Raw genomic sequence first — 20361 nt, 5'->3', positions numbered from 1 at the left:
ATGGATATAGAGGTAGAGGACGACCAAGGAAACGATGGATGGATTGTGTGAAAGACGATATGGCTAGAAAGAATGTTACTTGTGAGATGACGTCTGACAGAGAAGTATGGAAGGAGAAGACATGCTGCGCCGACCCCAAATAATATATAATATAATATAAATATGAGACAACATCACATACATTACTCTGATTCCAATGTAAGTAGCTGAAGCACTTGTGTTATGAAAATCAGAAGTAACGACGGTACCACAGACACCCAGACCCAAGACAACATAGAAAACTTATGGTAATCTACATCGACTCGGCCGGGAATCGAACCCGGGACCTCAGAGTGGCGTGAAACCCATGAAACCTGGTGTACACACCACTCGACCATGGAGTTCGTCAAAATAAAATTGGGATAAGGGCAGGAGAATGATGATGATCGAGTGTGTACCTGCAAGCCCATGCCGATGGCGGTGACGGCGTCCATCTGGCGCTCGATCCAGGGCCCGACGGCGTTGGCCTTCTCTGCGAACTGCCGGCGCAGAGTCTCGTTGTTCTGCTGCTTTCGTAGCTCGGCCGCCAGCGTGCCGTCACGCTGCGGCACCAGCTGACGCACGTCCGACCACTTGCGGTTCAACTCCTGCAATTGACGACATAGTTACCCTCTGAGAGCTTATAATAACAACAGCCTGTAAATTCCCACAGCTGGGCTAAAGGCCTCCTCAAAAGGAGAGGCTGTTCCAATGCGGGTTGGTGGAATACACATATGGTTCTGCCATTCTATGAAATTTGTCACATGCAAGTTTCCTCACGATGTCTTCCTTCACTGAGCACGAGATGAATTATGAAGACAAATTAAGCACATGGATCAGCGGTGCTTGCCTGGGTTTGAACCCGCAATCATCGGTTAAGATGCACGCGTTCTAACCCCTGGGCCATCTCGTTTCTGAGAGCTTAAGGGCTTACAAATATATATGGAGAAAAAAGTAAACGAATATTCTAGTAATTGTTGAAGTTCAACTCATATTTTGTTTCAGATATCTGAAAGGTACTGACGTGCGCTGTGAGCGTGGTGTAGGGGTTTTCCAGGCCTCCGGGTATCTGGTGTTGCTTGACGATGGATTCGACCTGGTGGACGAGGTTTACGATTGCCTGGTACTCCTTGTCTGCCTCGCCCAGCGTGGCCTTGAAGCGAGCGTGCGCGTCCATGAGACCAGAGATTTCCTCGATGGTGTGGACGATGAACATGTCGACTAGATCCTCACGGGTGCCGTCCAACCTGAACACGGATTATTCGAGATTTTTATTGAAAGGAAATAACAGAAAGTAAGAAAGAAGAAAGATTTTTTTTTATTTTTAAGCATCGTTTTGAGACATCAGTGACATAAACAAAACAACAAAAACTTAAAATAACAATACAATAGGCTATTTGACTGGTTTTTAAAATTCATTTTATATTATTTAGTAGAGGCTAAGGAACCCAGTAAAAGTTGATTTTTTTATTTCTAGTACATATTTGCCGAAAAATATCATTTTACAAAAATCCATATTTAAATAACGCGCGAAAACGCTACTTGGACAATATGGCGCTGCAATGGTGTCGGTGACGTCACTGTGCTGTGTTTTAATCTGTGGTACATATAGTAGAAAAGCAAGGTTTAGAAGTCACTTGACTTCATCATAAGCCCGACCAATCAGGAGCGTTTTGTGTCACGTGACAAACGTTTGAAAAAATTATTTATTGACTTTTGAATAAATTAGGTATTATTTTCAAGTTTTGTTAGTTAATAACCATTTTTAAACTCATAATATACACTGATTACAATAATTCACAATTAATTTTTCGCATTGTCAAATAGCCTATTAAATAACACCTAAGAAAGATTATAAAAAGAGGCATAAATATTATAAGTCTATCAATATTGAAAAGAAATAACGATCCTTGAAAAATCAAAATAGATTTGGGACATTTGGGGCATGAGGATGGCCTTACCAGTTGTTGAATGGCGCGGCGCGCTTTGCGAACTCGAGGTGTAGCAGGTCGATTTGCTCCAGTACGCGCTCAGCGTCGTCGAGCGCCAAGCGGCGGCGCTGAGTGAGCGCGCCCAGGCGGTCCCACTGCCCGCAGATGCGCTGGCAGCGAGCGTTCACAGCTCCCACCTCATGGTACTCCAGCGTGCTGACACACGATTACGTTGATCGATTAGGTATCATGCTGACTCATACGACATTTCGATTTTTAACATTGAGTACTGCCTAAACGCAGAGTCTGATTTAAAGGTCTGGAGGCCCTAGGGCCACAAAGCAGCGGAGGCCAGATCCTAATAATTATATCATGGATTATAGACCAACAGGAGCGTGGAGATCCTAATAATTATATCATGGATTAAAGGATTATCTTAAGCTTTAATTAATTTGAATCAATAAGTATTTCTTGACTGGTATCGGTAACTTTTATAATATTAAGTAGTAAAGTAAAGTAAAGTAACAGCCTGTAAATTCCCACTGCTGGGCTAAAGGCCTCTCCCTTTGAGGAGAAGGTTTTTGGAACATATTCCACCACGCTGTTCCAATGCGGTTTGGTGGAATACACATGTGGCAGAATTTCTATGAAATTTGTCACATGCAGGTTTCCCCACGATGTTTTCCTTCACCGCTGAGCACGAGATGAATTATAAAGACAAATTAAGCACATGAATCAGCGGTGCTTGCCTGGATTTGAACCCGCGATCATTGGTTAAGATGCACGCGTTCTAACCACTGGGCCATCTCGACTCAACAGTAAGTGCCTACTAAACGCAGAGTCGGATTTAAAGGTCCTGAGGCCCCAGGGCAGTTGCCCTGGTTGCCCTTCCTTAAATCCGGCCCTGCTTAAACGGTACAACATTTCTGTTTTCGAAGAAATTAAAAGATTTGAGAATTGTACTTTTTTTCTATTGATGTCATAATTATTACATTATCTAGCTATTATAACATAATACAGTAAATCATGATTTTTATTTAGTTAATGTGTTTGTAATGCAAATGCGGTTACATAATTTATTATAAAGACACTCATTTTATTAATTTATGAAATCGAGATCTAGTCCGTATAACATTAAACTAGTTACAAAAATCTATTACTGTTATTAAGTAATTGTTAAATATAAGTTTTCATATTAAAAATAGAACCGGCTAATTAGTATCATACAATTAATGTGGTGGTGACCTATTTTTTGGCCACGGCAGTATGTGTGACACATGTGTATAGAAACAAACCCACACATAGATAATAGTATAGATCGTTATTTGTTAGAATAATTTAATATAAGTGAATTTAAAATAAATCTGTTTGATACTTCCAAAAGTATTACGAGAATTTTATGAGATTATAATTATCAAGTTTTTATTTTAACGACATGAGTGTTTGAATTGTTACAGCCGTGGAGGATAATACTTTATGTTAAGATTTATAATATATTAATGATGAATAAAAAAATATTATGACCGATTTCGCAAAGAGCAGACATACTAAGTATCTTATCGTATTTTGTCCTAAATAGCCATATTATAAAATTTTTAACAAATGAAAGTCGTTTCTAAATACGCGCAGTCAAGTCGCTCATAACACGCGCAAAATAAGTTCGCCTGTCTGAACTAAGCTTCCCCGATATGTCGCTAAAGAATCGGTTTAAATGTGCATATAATGTGCGTATTCGATTACCCATAGATAATTTTTTTTTTTTTCTTAAACATATGTTAGCGCCACACATGACTACATGACGATATAGGTAAAGTGCAAGTTCTCACTTGAGTTCTTGCGCGATAGCTGCGATCTGCTCGACGCGGTCCTGGTGCGCGGCTAGGTCGGACTCGAAGGCTTCGTGCTTCTTCTTCAGAGCCTTGATGTCGTACAACTTACACTGGCGGAAGTCTTGCGACTGCAGCATCTCCTCTTTACCTGGATACGATTTATTGTTTTAAATTATATGTGTTTATATTTAAAATCTATTTTTACTACTGGTAACACTATCACACAATATGTATGATTGCAAATACATTATTATTTATGTTTATACTAATACAACTTATATGGTCCTCATCAGAAAAAGCGACGTTAAATGGGAGACTTATATTTTCAATAGTAAATTATTTTATATTTACCTCTGGTCCAGTCTTCGTGGATGTCAGCCTTGTGCTTGAACTTCTGGGCGAGGTATTCCAGACGCTCCAGACGCATCATCTCGCTCAATAGCCATTCTTCGAATGCTTTTTCAGCTATTTCCAGACCCTTCCATGCCTGAGCGATGTCCTAATAATGGGGAAATACAGGTTTAATAACATTGGGCATATTGCTTTCCAGATATGTATTACGTAGATAATAATTAGATCTTCAACTTACAGAGACCATCTTGCCCTCGGTTGGCATGTAGGCGGGGCGGTTGCTGAGGCGCAGTTTGGTCTGAAGGGTGTTGAAGTTAGTCTCCAGTTTGGCCTTCTGCTCTACACGTGGTGGTTTGTGTTTACGCCTGTTACACAGAGAGGGAATTAAAACTTTATTATTACTACTATAGGCTTTAAATTGGAGTAATTATCAACAACAACAGCCTGTAAATTTCCCACTTCTGGGCTAATGCCTCTTCTCCCTTTTAGGGGAAGGTTTGCAACATATTTCACCACGATGCTCCAATGCTGATTCACATGTGGCAGAAATCCGTTGAAATTAGATACATGCATGTTTCCTCACGACGTTTTCCTTCACAGTCGAGCACGAGACGAATAAGAAACACAAATTAAGCACATGAAAATGCAGTATTGCTTGCCTGGGAACGTATGCCTTCTAACAATCTCGGCTCTTGAGTCATAATCATTAGATTGAAATACTTTTTTGAAATACATTTTCATGGCCATGTGATATGGATGATTCTTAGTTTTAAGTCGGTATTACCTGTAAGTACGGTAGTCCTCCAGTTTTTTCTGGCAGCCGGCGAGCGAGTTATCAGTTTGGCGGCTATTCAGCCACGGCATGGTGCGCCGTATCCAGTCCAAAAGCTACAAAGATATATTTTGAGATACAAACGGTCTACAAAGTAAACGTAATGCTTCCATATCAGTGCTACTTACGTCGCTAGCGAGGCGCTCGTACTCTTCCATGAGGCGTTCGTTCTCTTGGTTGACCTTGAGAACTTTGCAAATGCGGTTCGCGGCGGTTTCAGCCTATTTTTTATAAAGTAAGAAAGTCGCGTTGATTAATTGAATACTTAATTTTATCCCAGAGTCGATAAAACGATTAAAATTAACACAAGTATTAAAATAAAAAGATATTTATTTGATACTTAATTTAAGTTGTGTAAATTAGCTAGCTGGTCGTTTCGTATTACCTTAATTTGGAATATATTAATGATTTTCAAAACTCTGGGACGCACAAAATCGACATATAATAAATACATTAAAAGAGGTTATAAGCGAAAAAGTTCACGCAACGTAACAAGTGACAGGACAAACCTTCTGAGCACCTGAGAAGCAATGGTAGTAGGACGAGACGTATGTCATGACGGCTCTCTCGTCCGGCATGGCGGTATTCTGCAGATCTAACAAGCGGCACGCAAGCGACACGGAGTTAGTTCATGCGATGTTTATATATTACTGTAGATATGGGACATTTGAATTGTATATGGACAGCTAAAGATAAGCTCGCTACAATACTTTTAATGTTTGGGAAACTCTTTAAAGTCGAATGAAGTGACGAATATAAAGGACAAAACAAACATCCCAGGCGTTTTGTATATTTTAACACTGTGATATATAGTTAATAACAAAAAAGCTTAAAATACTGTTATTGTTTAACTAATCTGCTCTGCAATATGTAATACAAACGAATACGTATTAATAACGATATAACTATGAATAGTTTTATAACGATAGATTTTAATTTTATAACATATCTCAATCGGGGTAATATCATGAATTTGGACATAACATGTAGGGGAGGATGGTTATGGGAGCTTGAAAGATAAAATGTTCAGATAATTATGTGGAATGATTTTTTGAAATACATGAAAACAGGTAAACTTACAATAGATGATTTTCGTTGACATATAAAGCCAATACGGATAGTATAAGTTTACCAAGAAGCCTTAAGCATAAAGCGACAGACAGAGGTGGTTGCGAAAAACCAGCTGAAACTTGACTAATGGATCCTATGTATAGAGCGGCTCCCATTACCAAAACGAATCCAGTGCTCCCCCACATCAACAGTAATGCTAGTACATTCGGATCATGCTATAAGTGACACACAAAGGCCTGGCGTTAGGGGCTCGGGTATCGAATTCTCTGGCAGCCATTTTGTTTTTGTACCTGTTGCGCGCCTTGGAACGCGTGGTAGTAACATGACACATAGGTCATAATGGCGCGTTCGTCCGGCTTGGGCGTGTTTATAAGGTCTGTAATATCCAGCATATTAAGCTACATCTGTGATTCATTGTTTACATTTTGTATTATAAGTTATACATTATAATTATCCTCGAGAATCCTCAATGGAGGGGCCGTAGGATTACGTCAGATTTTTGCATTTAATGAAATCAAAATGTACATTTTTTTTTCATTTGCAAAACCTCTTCTGGTAATTTAATGGTAAAAGTGTAATTTTATCAAAAATGTAAGAGATTTCAGTTTTTCTGGAACAAATGGTAAGGTTATTACCATCAGGGTCCAACATGCGGGGGATGTCGAGGTACTTCTCGGCGACATCGAAAGCGGTGTTCAAGTTTTCAAGTGGATTGTCCTTGGAGAGTTTGCTGTAATCGATCAAGTCGGGTCTGTGTCTGTGAATAAGGGCACAGAAGGCCAAACCGTCCTTGAAGGAGAGATGGAAGTTCTGAACATTGACATTCTTGTAAGGCGCAGTCTTGCGTTGGCACCAGAGAAGTAGACCTTCCTGCAATTTCAAAGATTCATGTATAGTCTTAGTTGTTTATGAGGTAACTTTTTAATTACTGTATAATTTTAATATGCACGTATTGAAATTATTTTTTTCTATATCTATATTTTAATTATGGAATTCGAATAATTTATATTTAAGTTTCGTATATCAAATTGATTTGAAAACATGAGATGTTTATACCTTTGCGGTCATTTCTTCTACCGAGATGTCCTGGATAGCGAATCTCAAAATGATGGTCCAAATCATACCAAGAGTCATCTTAAGGTTACCATCGACGATTTCCTCGGCACCGATGGATACCAATTTTACACCTGAAGTATAAAAAATATATTAAAATAACGTTTCATTCCTTTTTAAACAACTTACTTCTCATATATAACATAATGTGGTCGTTAACCTTTTTCTTTCGACTAAATTGTAAGCAAACTCACATTAACTTAGATTAAGAATGCATTAGCAATGCATTATTCGATAACAGGATCAAGAAATGTTGTTGAATCCGTTGCATAGTAAAGTTATCATCCGCATGTGATGGGATGATGGCTAATAGTCTTTCACCACAAGTTACTTTTCCAATAACGTACCAATTATCTCATTTTATAATATTGGTGTGATAAAACAATTAATAAACAAAATTACTATCCACTCGAGCTTCAATGTAATTTAAATTGAATATTAAGAGTCTCAAGGTATAATTTCATTATAGAATTAAAGATATCTCCGAGATGCCAAGAAGTAACATAAATATTCATCTTAATAGTATCAATAATTACAGCAAGACGAAGTGAGCTGAAGACAGGTGCCTTGACCCTAATGTTTCTAAGAATAAACTACCATTAGTTTGGCTTGCTAAAGATCATTTAAATTCTATGACTAGAGAGTTAATGAAGAAGCGAATTAACTATTAAGAAGCTGTTTTCTAGCACTTTCTAGATTTCGTTAATAAAATTGAATGTCAGTTAATACTATTATATTACTGTTTTATTATATTATTGTTTCGAAAGTAAAATTTTATTACTTTAAACTTTCAACCTTGTAAATGTAATTTACATAATTCTACGATAACCTTTTTTAAGGCTTCTTAAACAGTTGAGTATGCACTGCTACACTCTAGTGCAGATAAAAATAGGTGAAGTATTATGCCAATCTCTGGTCGAGATGCCGTGGCGATGGTTGGAAAAAATATTTTCTATATTAACAAAACGATTTTCCATTACATTATATCACGTTACTCGAAAGTAGACAAGCGAATTGTGTCACCTGATGGTAACTGGTTAATGTCATTCTTAGACATCAATGTGAAGTATGAACCAGTTCTATTACCGATTTACGATGGGACCAAAGATGTCATATTGTGTCCGTAATTATACACTAACTCTTAAAACTGACTCTTCAAACCGAAACACAATGCAAAATATTATAGTAAGCAATAGATAAAATGATATGATGTGCGGGTGGTCCCCATCTAGACGGACACATAAAATAAATAATAATGAGTGTCGAACCTTTGGATGCAATGAAATCCAGCGCCTTGTTGACATTTGCGATCTTGTGGAAACGCATCTTGCCGCGGTCGGGCTTGGGTAGAGTTTCACCCGAGATGACTTCGAGCAGTAACATCAACTTAAGTCCATTGCGGAAGTCATCTTCGATGTTTTCGATGCCAGTGCCTGCCTTCCTCAGGTGACTGTTGCACCATGCTGTGAAGGTCTGGAAAGAGGCAGGAATATTTTATTACATTTAATATCCAAGTAAAACTTTATGTGATAAGTGTAAATTGCAGAAATTTATTATTTACTTGTGTTGTGTTATTGTATAATAAATAATAATTCAATGTCTATGTGTAAGTACTCTATATGTGTGTGTAATTTTGTTTTAATCAATTTTATACTATCAAATTGGAAAGTTTATAATCCGCAAATATAAGGCTTTCTTCTTATATATACAATTTATTGAGGAATACATTAAGGCTATATAGCTCCGCGGTACGTCCCTAAGGAGCAGAGCAATAACCATAAACTTAAACCAATATAACAAGCTGTGTTAAACAATAATGCATGTTTAAGCGCGAAGCACAGCCAGCGTACCTACATATAAATTTACTACTTCAAGGTAAGTCTGCGAGTATTTCAGTCTGTGAAACTAGTTCTATTAAAAACAAATGTATATCTTTAAATCTTTGAGAAAAATCTACGTGCCATACTTTCAAACATTATGATTATTGTATAGTTTTTAAATCTCTTCGTTATAAACTAGATATGCCCCTGGCTCCGCACGGGTGCAATTCATTGATAGGAAAGGTCAACATTTTATGGTTACAGCCAATTATACAATCATTTCGCAGCGAAAGATTTCTCAGTTGCACATTTAGATTAGGTGATATCTTCTAGAGATATTTTGTTTCAAGAGATATTGTAGGAATTTTCGACTTCGCCAAAAATTGTGATTGCTTGGCTAATACACACGATATCAATACATTTCATACCCTGTGGCATTCAGGTATAATGTAGCTTTCTACGAGTGATAACATTTTGAGAATTGGAACATTCGTTCTGGAGATTACTTCATAAAAACAATACCTCCATAACATTAAAATAGAAGTTAAGATCAAACTATGCTTGCTATTGTAGTTACTCGGCCGATTTAAAATAAATAGAACCTTGTGAAAGTATTTTATGTCTTGTAACTTCGTGACATTTGATTCGTTCGTGTAATGTTACCAAAGCACCTTTGCTTAGTTGAATGTAAAATATTAGGAATCCCATTAAATTGCAGCCCCAAGTGCTGTTAATCAATACTGCAGCTACAGGGGAGACAGCCGAGGGTACGACCCTCTGTCAACGAAATTCGCGAATGACTATTAGTGCTAACACTTACTTTTTGTAATATTATTCTGATGTTTGTAGCTTAATATGAACTGCTGATTTAATTTTAAATTCGTTTTAATAAATTAATGGACAGATAAATAGATTTAACATCAATCCATACGAATGGATTTTAGATAGATTTACAGTTTAGTAACGCTGGTTATTTTGATGGAATCGGAAATCAAAATGTACTTTTTTCAATACTTACTTTACAATATACTACATTTCACTTGAATCTTGATTGAATTAATTATTATTAATTATTTCCGATTCTTAAATAAGATTCAACTAAGAAGAACAGTCAAGGTATTTTGCAGTTATCTTTTTATGCATGTTTTGTTGGAACATGATTCAATGATCTACATTAATTAATAACTAAAGTGTTTTGATGTAAGGAATAGTGAATATTATTTAAAGAATTGATTTAGTGTTTAATTATTTACAAATCATTTCGAAACTCACTGCAGAACATGATCATGAATGTCAAATAATATAATATGCAATACATACATAAAAATAGCAATACAAGAAACATTAATGTATCACTCCATAGCAAGTAAGTCGGTTTTCAATATTTCACGAGTGAGTTGCGAATTGCGCTCGTACAGAATAGGACTGTAACTCATTTGTATCGATAAAGCTTTGTTTAAATGAATAATTTTATTTTTGTTGTATGCGTACGTCAGTCAATCACAAAATTAATGAGTCACGAGTTTTATGATAAAATTATCAATTAGAATTTTAATGATAATTACATTTAACATCATTTATGTATTTTTCCTTCTGTGTTTTATCGTTAAAAGCAAGTATATTTATTTGCATTAAGTTCATGTTAAATATAAAACCTCATTAATCCACAGACTATTATTAAACAAAGACGTTTATTCGTAAACAATTCCGTCATGTATAGACGAAAGCGGTAATATAAATAACTTTTTTTTTATGAAATAATACTAACAATACCTGTTATGTTTATTTTTTTATAGAATACAAGGTTAGGTAAGTCACGTTTCTGAGTAATGTTCGTTTGGCTATTAACAATAAGATTTTTAACAGTAATATAGTTATACAGTTAACTTTTTTTGTACCTCGTTTTATTTATAAACTTGTATTGAAATATGTAATTTAAAATTGCATATTTTTGTCCAAATATTCATTGTCTTATTGAATGTCTCTTTTAGAAGACAATGTTTGTAACTTTCAATTCGAATTAAGTCCAAATATATGTATAACATTTCGCCTGCGTGTGCGCAGAGGGAACAGGTGTCCGTTTGTACCCATGACAACTGCTTTGCAAAATTTCATAACAATCGGTTGACGAGTGGTGACTGGTGTCAAAGCGTAACCAACAAACAAACTTACTCTTGGATTTATAATATTAGTTAGGAAGATGTTGAAACTTGTCTGATGAAATAGGTTTAAATTCTCAATGATAGCTTATCATTGTTAATTTTACCCTGTAAACATCATTTATATTCAATACATTCTGAATTTAATTTCAAATAATCGGAAAACCGTATTCCGACATTTGATTGAAATTAAAGCTATGTATATAAGAAGCAGTACCAATGCATGATTAGATTACGGATGTATAGGAACACCAAAATGTATTACGATATTCAGTTTTTTTTTTAATTATTTACAGATACGACAGTAATAATCATTCTGAATAGTGGATTCGAACTTCTTGCATCTTAAAATAAAGAAATTTATAATAGTTAAAAAATATTTGAGTTATTACAGTATGCGGATAATTAAAAACTAATTTCATGTATTTGTTTGTTAGTTTTGTGGTGTACAGCTGATGGTAGATCCTCGACGACAAGACGTTGTAATACTATGTGAGGTATTAACGTACGCCACTCCGAGTTCGCGGGTTCGATTCCCGGCGGAGCCGTTGTAGAAAAAGTTCATTATTTTTCTACGTTGTCTTGGGTCGGGGTGTTTGTGGTACCGTCGTTAATTCTGATTTTCCATAACGCAAATGCTTTAGCTACTTACATTATAGAGTAGTGTATGGGATGTTGTTCAATCTTATATCATTTATTTCTTATATGAAGCCGCTAAAAACCGCGGGACCTAAAATATTATCCCTCGCCTTGTACTGCCCTACTCCCCCTTGAAATTGGAACACAACAATACATTGTATTGTTAAGCGGTAGAATGGTGAGCTTACCATCCAGATGTATGTCTATTGTACTATAGCTCTGAATTCTTTGGGTATCTATAATTATTATTATTTTGATGCGTATATAGACCAAAATTACTTAGACATTATAATATATTGATTATTTGCCTCGTATTGAAGGAAAACAAACAATTGTATCCAGAATGTTCTAATAAGTATCAATTTTCAGTCCTGGCTGATAATAAATTTGCCTTTGTAATATTTATTTACTTTATGATTTTATTATGTACTTTATAAATATTTTGTAGTGTAAATTTACTTTCAGAACTATTACTATCGTTAGTAAGCGAACTAGTAATTCATATTTAATTACTAAAACCTGCTAAAAGTAATCTTGTCCGTATGTATACAAACACATAAACATGAATTTTTGAGTATATATTTATAATATAACACATAATTATAATGCATGTGTCAACTTTCACACTGATGAGAAAAACGGTTTTGAAGTCTATTAAAATTAAATAGCATTCAATTCCAACATTCATTCATATAGATACACATCAACGATACGTACAAAAAATCTATTTGAATATAAAGCTATGAATAGAAAGGATCAATTAATTTTATATCCTCATAGTCAGAACAAAGATTAAACCTTTCCAAACAAAACTAATGCAGCAATCACGCATTTGGCCTCGTTAGGTTGTTGCATTGGGCAACAATGAAAGTTGCAATATTGAAAATAGCTCGCAAATGAGCTATATTGATAGGTACGTTGGTAATACCATTGTTGCAAATGTCAAATATCGGATGGTCAACATAGTTTCTAAATTCGAATCACAAAATTACCTCTTTACGATATGACACAGATACTCTTTGCTTCGTATTTGTTCGTAATTCGAACATATAATAATTAAAAATAAATTTTTAAATTTATATTTCGAACATAGTGTTTATTTCCCGCTTTATTATTGTTAACACTTAAGCTCATCAAGAACAACCAAAAAAACAAAATCGCATCACAGAGGAGAAGAAGTCATTTGTTATTGTCTATTTATATGGGTATAGATTATATCATACTTATACTATTTAGCTATTTTCATCGTATACCAGTAGTATAAGACCAGAAATAAATAATATACCACGCAGTAAGCCTGCATTAAAAATACAACTATTTTACTAATAAGCTGAAGTAAAAATTCTATTTTAATATTATAAATGTGAAAGTAGCTCTGTTTGTCTATCTGTATGTCGCTCTTTAACGACCAAACCGCTGAACCGAATGGGATGAAATTTGGTATAAAGCAAACTTAAATACCAAGAAAGAACATAATTAGGCTACTTTTTTGCCTGACACATGACAACCAACAATCTAAGACGCGAGCGAAGAGACGGGCGTCTACTAGTCATTAATATATATCCCATAAAACTTGTATCTAAAATAAAATTATGAATTACAAACAAGCAAGGCACGTGAAGAATGAACGTCATAAATGAGATAATTTATAGATGCAAAGAAGTTGAAAAAATGCAGCAATAAAGAAATTTGCAGCTGCAACTACGAGCAGGTGAAACTTCTTAGTCTAGCTGCAATACCCGTCCTAACTATAGCTGCATATATCTTGTTCACATACTGGACTTAGTAAATGGCGCACCTATGAAATGCAAATGATTGGTCTCAAGGCCACAGCTGATAAATGCTCCTATAGAGTTCATTCAGTAAATGGCTTACGTTCTATCGGCATTGACAATTAGACTTTTCTTTCGATCACGTGGAACGACAACGACACGACTGTCCGACCACGGAAGCCAGTAGTAATAAAATCAATTGATTTATTACCCGGCTCGCTGTTCATGGACATGACACAATAACTACAGTTATAAAATTGATATTGTAAAGATGAGTATATTTTATATATGAAATTTGGGAATGAGGACGAAAGATATGAAAGCGTGATAACAGGGATATTATTATCGACATTTCTATTTGAACAGTTTCGAATTCTTTTTTTAAATTTATAGTTTTAATTTTTTTACAATTACTCAGTCTAATTTTCGAAATTCTATATTTGAAATATCATAATTTTTTTTTTAATTCTTGGCTAATATATTCGGTTCAAAGCGATTTCTTCTGTATTTATTTCAATCTGATCACGTAGTGAATCAAATAGATACCTATGTTATCTCAATACATATTGGTGTTTTCTGTAAGTAGGTCCTCAGATATTCAATGAGATCAGATTAAGATAGTTAATATTGTCCACACAAACAGTTCATATTGAGATTAAACAGTTTTTTTTAGATTTATGATTAAGAATAAAATGTCTAATAATAATATTTAAATTAGATAAAACAATAAATGTATTCTCATCCTTCATTCATTGTCAGCCACCGTCATGCTAGTCACGTTAACACGGATTGATCGACTGAAAAAATGTTACAATAGATATTACGTCAATTTGTAAATAATTTACTTAATCACTGACTATTTTCTCGATAACATATTTGTCGATAATACGAAGATATTTTGAAATCATGTCGCCAAACCTGTTTCACAAATCACATTCTAATTTTGATGAAACATAACACTAATTATATAAACAAATTGCGAATTAAAAATACGAATGACATATAAATGTCAAAATTTATGCAAAAAAGATGCGAAATATAAACAAAAAATCATCATCGCGGAAGTCAAAAGTGATCGAACTGCATTCTGACAACGTATTATATTAATGAGTCATCATTGAAACTTGCCTCTTGGCACAGGACAGAGGGCTAATAATACCTGCCGTTAAGTATGACCTACAATATGTTGTATATTACCCGTGTCATCAGATTAACGGTGGAGGTAACGGGGACGATTTTTACATGCATAACACCTTAAAGGTCTACGCGATATAAACATAAATCTTTAAGTTTTGTAAGGTCGAAAGATTGGAACGAGCGCAGTTCATGATATCGGGACAGGTTTTATTTGGTTTATGCATTACCAACGAATTATTAACGAAGAACGTACTAGGTATCTAAAATAATAATGTTGGTATTGTGTAGGAATTTTCGTTCGAATATATTTTATCTTCATCTTAATGTTATATATCATCAAAATATCTTAATAAAAACTATAACTGACTGAAGTATAATAGGCGATAAAATCTGAGGCAATAAATAATCGTCTCCAAGGTACACTAAAAATGTCAGACTGCCGTTCAAATATATAATATTTAGTAGAGCTCGGTGAAAACGTCCCTGAGACAAAACATACTCGACCTAGAATTTCAAAATAATCTCGCATCACCTTGCGACTCTCACGGCCAGCGTAGAACTAAAATAAAGTGCAGGTGTTGTGGTATTTAGATTTGTACCATCGTTTCAACGCTCGAACTGAGAAACTGTCCGATGCAGAATTTCATCCGCGAGACTGACAATCCGACGTATATCGGAAGGCTATTGTTATATTTCCTTGTTATGTTACACAATAGTCGTTTAGAGCTAGCCTAGGAATTCTTTTAATAACAACGATTGTTATTAGATAATAAAAAACAATAGGTATAGCATTTCCAGCGAACATCAATACTACGACATACAACAATATTTATATATTAAATAATGTATTATTAAATACATGAATAATACCTGATGTAATTATATACATTAATGGCTAAAATTAACTCAGTATTTCTAATCGCTACAAAATCGCAAATCGTACGTTAATGAATTATTTGACGTGTCAAATATTTGGCTTGTACCACTCTTCGATATTATATACGGCCTTTATTTATTTCAGACGCTAAACCATCTATCTTAGTTTTGATTTATGTATAAATTATATTTATTACATCGACAAAATCGTAAGAAATAGCCCTCGAGGGTACTCCAGAGTTAAGTAGATTTGATATAGGTAAGTATAAATATAGTACAGCTATAGAAATAGAAAACTTGGAGTGGTATTCAGTGAGTGAATAAAATTTGAAATCTCTAATCATTTAAATGTCTAAAGTCATTAAATATAATTGTTCTTTAATGGTTTATTAATATACTAAAAACCAGCTATGCTTACACATTTCGTATTCAATAAATTCACTCACTTATACACAGGTATCAATTTTGTATTCAATAAATCAAACATTTTTGCAAATACAAATTACATAATAGCTAATAGTTTAACCTTAATGATTTATTAAAAACTAATGATTAATGCACGTTAAATAATAATGATTGTGACAATCCATAGACATTATAAGATGGTAATGGAAGCGAAGGTACTTGTGGGAAACAGCGTTGAACGGATAATCGATGAAAGCGTCTGTGCGAGAAATAACATGTTTAGAAAGCTACAAAAAATCATATTTCGATGCCTCAATTAATTGCAAACTACAAATATCCAGTTTTAAGTGATATCGGAAAGTCGGTATGCACAATGAATATTTATTAAGAGAAAAAAAAGATTTAGTGGCGCATACATTTTAAAATCCGGCCAGTTGCTTTTTCGAACCCACATAGTTTTATTTATTGTTTAAAAACAGATAACGTAAACTAGTTTAACATATGTATCTATATTTACTCAATAATATAAAGCGTGTCGTGAATATTTAATCAAATTTGCTACACAAAAAAACTAAAAGAATTTACTTTGAGCTTTTCGTATTGTTTCATTTTACCAGTTCGAAAGCCGAATTGCTATATGTATCTATGCTAATATAATAAATTGTAAATTAACTTTGTATGTTGCTCTTACACAGAAAAACACAATATTGAATTTGATATCATTCTGTTTAAAGCAAGCAGTTCAAAGGAGAATAGGCTACATTTTTAGTACCTATCACATGACGTCAAATCAAACCAACGTCTAAAAGTCGAGCAAAGCCACCGTCGTCAACTAATAATAATATAATATGAAATGAATATTCATTTTAATACCGAAACTAACCTTGAATAATTACTCTTACAACTTTTACGACTAAATTAATCGTGTGTTAATGTTAATAAAGTTATTCTATCATTGTGAACGATTTCGGTTTCACTTAAGTTATTTACTAAGGAATGTTCGACATTAATCCGAAGTCACTGATTACCATATTCTGTTACTTTACCGACTATCTAGTTTCCGCCCGTAGCTTTGCACTCGTTTGAGGGGACCGATAGGGCATGTGTTAGCTAATGACTCTCTGTACTAGCAAGGGGTATGTAAAATTTAAAGCTCATTGGTTAAGTTGTCAGGACTTAAAATCGTAACAAACAAATATAATATAACCTTACGTTTGCATATATAATATTATTAGTATACATAAGTGTAATAATAATGAATAATCCAAATCCAAAATATGTTTACAAGTTTACAAAATAATTTGAGCTAAAAGACAATAGTCGTTACGTCACTGTAATAAGATAGATGACTAACAAGATAACGTGCAAGCTCGTGCAAACTCCTAACGGATTTAATTATTTGAATAAGGACTTGATTCTAAATTTAAAAATGTCATTTAATTTTGGTATTGGATTAATTTAAAACAATGTAATATCAAAATATATGACACAACAATTGGTGATTATTTTGATCGATAACTATAGTGGGCGATTGAGTTAACGGTACGTCAGATTAAACTCGCAATGATGTTGAATTTAAATATAAATTTATCTATTAATTGTTTTTTTATTACAACTATTTAAGTGGAAAAGATATTTTTTAATAGTCGACGATATGTCTCTTCATTTTTAATGTTAACATTTAAATAAATAAAATTAAAGAGAGTAAGCTTAACTATACTTTGTTTTTTCAACGTTTATTAAATAATAAGTACGATTTAAAAAAATGGTACACGATTAAGACTTGGATCAACATGACTGATAGCAATATCATAAACACTTGTCGACAAGTATTTCGTATGTACACATTACGATCGCTGTTTAATCATTTTCAGCCGTGTTTGTTCAATTGATATCTAATTAAATTGTGGCCAATTATATATAAGTAATCTGCGTCCCAGTTTACGTTCAGAATGCTAATCAACAAGTGACACACCTGCGAAGGTATTCTGTATTGGTTCAACGCCAACTTGGTATCATTTTATAAACAATAAAAAATACCGTTAACTGGCATACTTGTTGGTAAACAAACATAAGGAGTGTTGGGGGGGCGGGTACTGTATGGTAAAGGATTATCGACCGATATAATTTGCTGTAAGACTGTGGACATTTTTATTTCATATTTCAAACTCATCATAAAACAAATTCCCGCATCTGTCTGTCTGTATACAACAACAACAAGAGCCTGTAAATTCCCACTGTTGGGCTAAAGGCCTCCTCTCCCTTTAAGGAGAAGGTTTGGATACATATTCCACCACGCTGTTCCAATGCGGGTTGGTGGAATACACATGTGGCAGAATTTCTATGAAATTTGTCAAATGTAGGTTTCCTCACGATGTTTTCCTTCACCGCTGAGCACGAGATGAATTATAAAGACAAATTAAGCACATGAATCAGCGGTGCTTGCCTGGATTTGAACCCGCAATCATCGGTTAAGATGCACGCGTTCTAACCACTGGGCCATCTCGACTCTCTCTGTATGTCCGCGATAAACTCCAAAACTACTGAACGGATTTTCATAAGGTTTTCACTAATAGACAGAGGGTCTTTGTGTAAATAAGTTGAAATGGAACGACAATATTAATGTCGGAAAAAAAGCAACAAAAATATATATAAATAAAAGGTAAAAATATTTAACAAAAAAATTATGCCCTCCATACGAAGCCGGGACAGGTCGTTTCCTGCTAATATCAGTCCGCTGTTACGAACGCGTGTGTTTTTGTAATAGTTAGGATACTTTTCTAATTTTTTTTGTGTACCTTTGATAACGTGTATGCAAATAATCATGATGATTGATTGAGTAATTAACAAGCCAACAAATAAACAATCTCAATATTGAATTCATAATATTATCTACGACTTGCAATGAGCTTTTTGTGAATTAAGTTCGATTACAAAAATAGATCACTACCCGCAAAATAAAATTACAATAGGCATAACGTATTTCCATAAATTGTTATTAACGAACAATACCTGGTTAATTGCCTAATGGTCCTGTATGTGTGTGTCCAATGATATTGTCTGGTGTGGTGTATTATACCTGAAAAGACGAACGAATCATTTAAAAAAAAACATTGTTAAGAGAACACACTCATTTTATAATAACTGCTGTTGAGATATACGCAATGATCGCATGTATCGAAGCCGTGTGCACAATCAATATGTTAGTTTTGTTTCTTTACTTTTACGAAGCTTATATGATGATGCTGATTGTGTAATACAGAATCCACAATGATTCTGTATTACACAATCTATAAACTAATTTGAGACTGATTGGCTTCCGATTTCCAAACCGCGCCCTTTTTCGATTCAGCGAAAGTTCGATCGATATCGGTAAGCATAGATATATCTTACGTAGGTACTTTGTAAAGAATTTGTTTCTATTCATGTAACTCTTCGTTTCTACGTTATTAAAAATAGGTACTGTATGTTAAAAAGTAAAAACCACATGGATACAAGCTGAATAATGTATGTATATTAAACTAGATGGTAATAATTTCTAGTGTGGGTGCGTAAATCCGCCGTCTGGGATATTTTCATCAAACGAAGGCTATTATTAAAAAGAAACATCCGGAATTCGAGTTCCAGAAGAATCATATAACACTAGCTTGAAATAAACTGTTAATTGTTAGGGAAAAGTATAATACCAGCTGGACTATTGTGCGGACAAAGGGTTTATAGTCTAGTAATAGCTAGCATGCCAGCTTATATTTATGAAGGCTGTTAAATCAAAGTAAAATTATTCATTTCTAAAGGAACATGTAATATATTTCGCTTCTGAGTTTATTTCTGTGTAATGATTACTCACATTTTTTTAAATAGTACTAATAAACCTACTTCCGTGCCAACGACTTCGCTGTCAAACTAAAAATAATCTCGTCGGTGATCAAATCTTTCGCAAGCGTACAGAAATGGAATATGGGTAAATATTTCCTTAAATAATTACTGATGTAACATCGTCGTCGTTTAATCGAATTTTGAAGAATCTTTATAACTGTGTGACCTGATTGATTCCAATCACTTCCTTTAAATCATTTATTAACCATATATCATTAATTTAGGGAAAGTTCGTGCAAGTGTGTATCCCAAATTTGAATAATATTTTAATTTTCTTCATATCCGGTTTCTAAAACTCTACCGCGTTCGTGTATAATATTACGAAAGCTGATTAGAAATTGAAAATGACAAATCGAGCCCAAAATAATTAGGTACCTTAGATATAAAAACAATTTATGTGTAAAATGTCTTGTATTCTAATGATAATGTGTTTAAATATAAACATCTAATGATCGCGTCAGTGTAATTAATTTATTTTTAATACTGTAAATAATACTCGTTAAAATCTTTTATGAGCAAGTTACATTAAGTA

General features: G+C 34.1%; 1 protein-coding gene across 3 annotated transcripts in view; it reads right to left on the bottom strand.

Annotated features, from left to right (window-relative positions):
* The window catches only part of LOC124535758 (alpha-actinin, sarcomeric), a 42317-nt gene that overhangs the window by 5617 nt on the left and 16339 nt on the right, over window positions 1-20361 (bottom strand). The window contains exons 2-14 of one of the 3 annotated variants that reach the window (XM_047112079.1): window positions 8414-8618; window positions 7089-7219; window positions 6668-6902; window positions 6323-6408; window positions 5471-5548; window positions 5090-5182; window positions 4914-5017; window positions 4368-4494; window positions 4130-4277; window positions 3776-3926; window positions 1980-2165; window positions 1043-1265; window positions 438-626 (exon numbers count right to left, since the gene is read on the bottom strand). In XM_047112079.1, the coding sequence (XP_046968035.1) occupies window positions 438-626; window positions 1043-1265; window positions 1980-2165; window positions 3776-3926; window positions 4130-4277; window positions 4368-4494; window positions 4914-5017; window positions 5090-5182; window positions 5471-5548; window positions 6323-6408; window positions 6668-6902; window positions 7089-7219; window positions 8414-8618 (1956 nt within the window). Of the gene's footprint in view, window positions 1-437; window positions 627-1042; window positions 1266-1979; window positions 2166-3775; window positions 3927-4129; window positions 4278-4367; window positions 4495-4913; window positions 5018-5089; window positions 5183-5470; window positions 5557-6322; window positions 6409-6667; window positions 6903-7088; window positions 7220-8413; window positions 8619-20361 lie in introns of all 3 variants that reach the window. The other 2 variants (XM_047112077.1, XM_047112078.1) reach the window with 2 other exon arrangements.

This window comes from Vanessa cardui, chromosome 15 (assembly GCF_905220365.1).
Source record: "Vanessa cardui chromosome 15, ilVanCard2.1, whole genome shotgun sequence".
In the NCBI taxonomy this organism is placed as follows: Eukaryota; Metazoa; Arthropoda; class Insecta; order Lepidoptera; family Nymphalidae; genus Vanessa; species Vanessa cardui.
The sequence above is the reverse complement of the archived record's forward strand: the minus strand, read 5'-3'. Positions and strand labels throughout refer to the sequence as shown.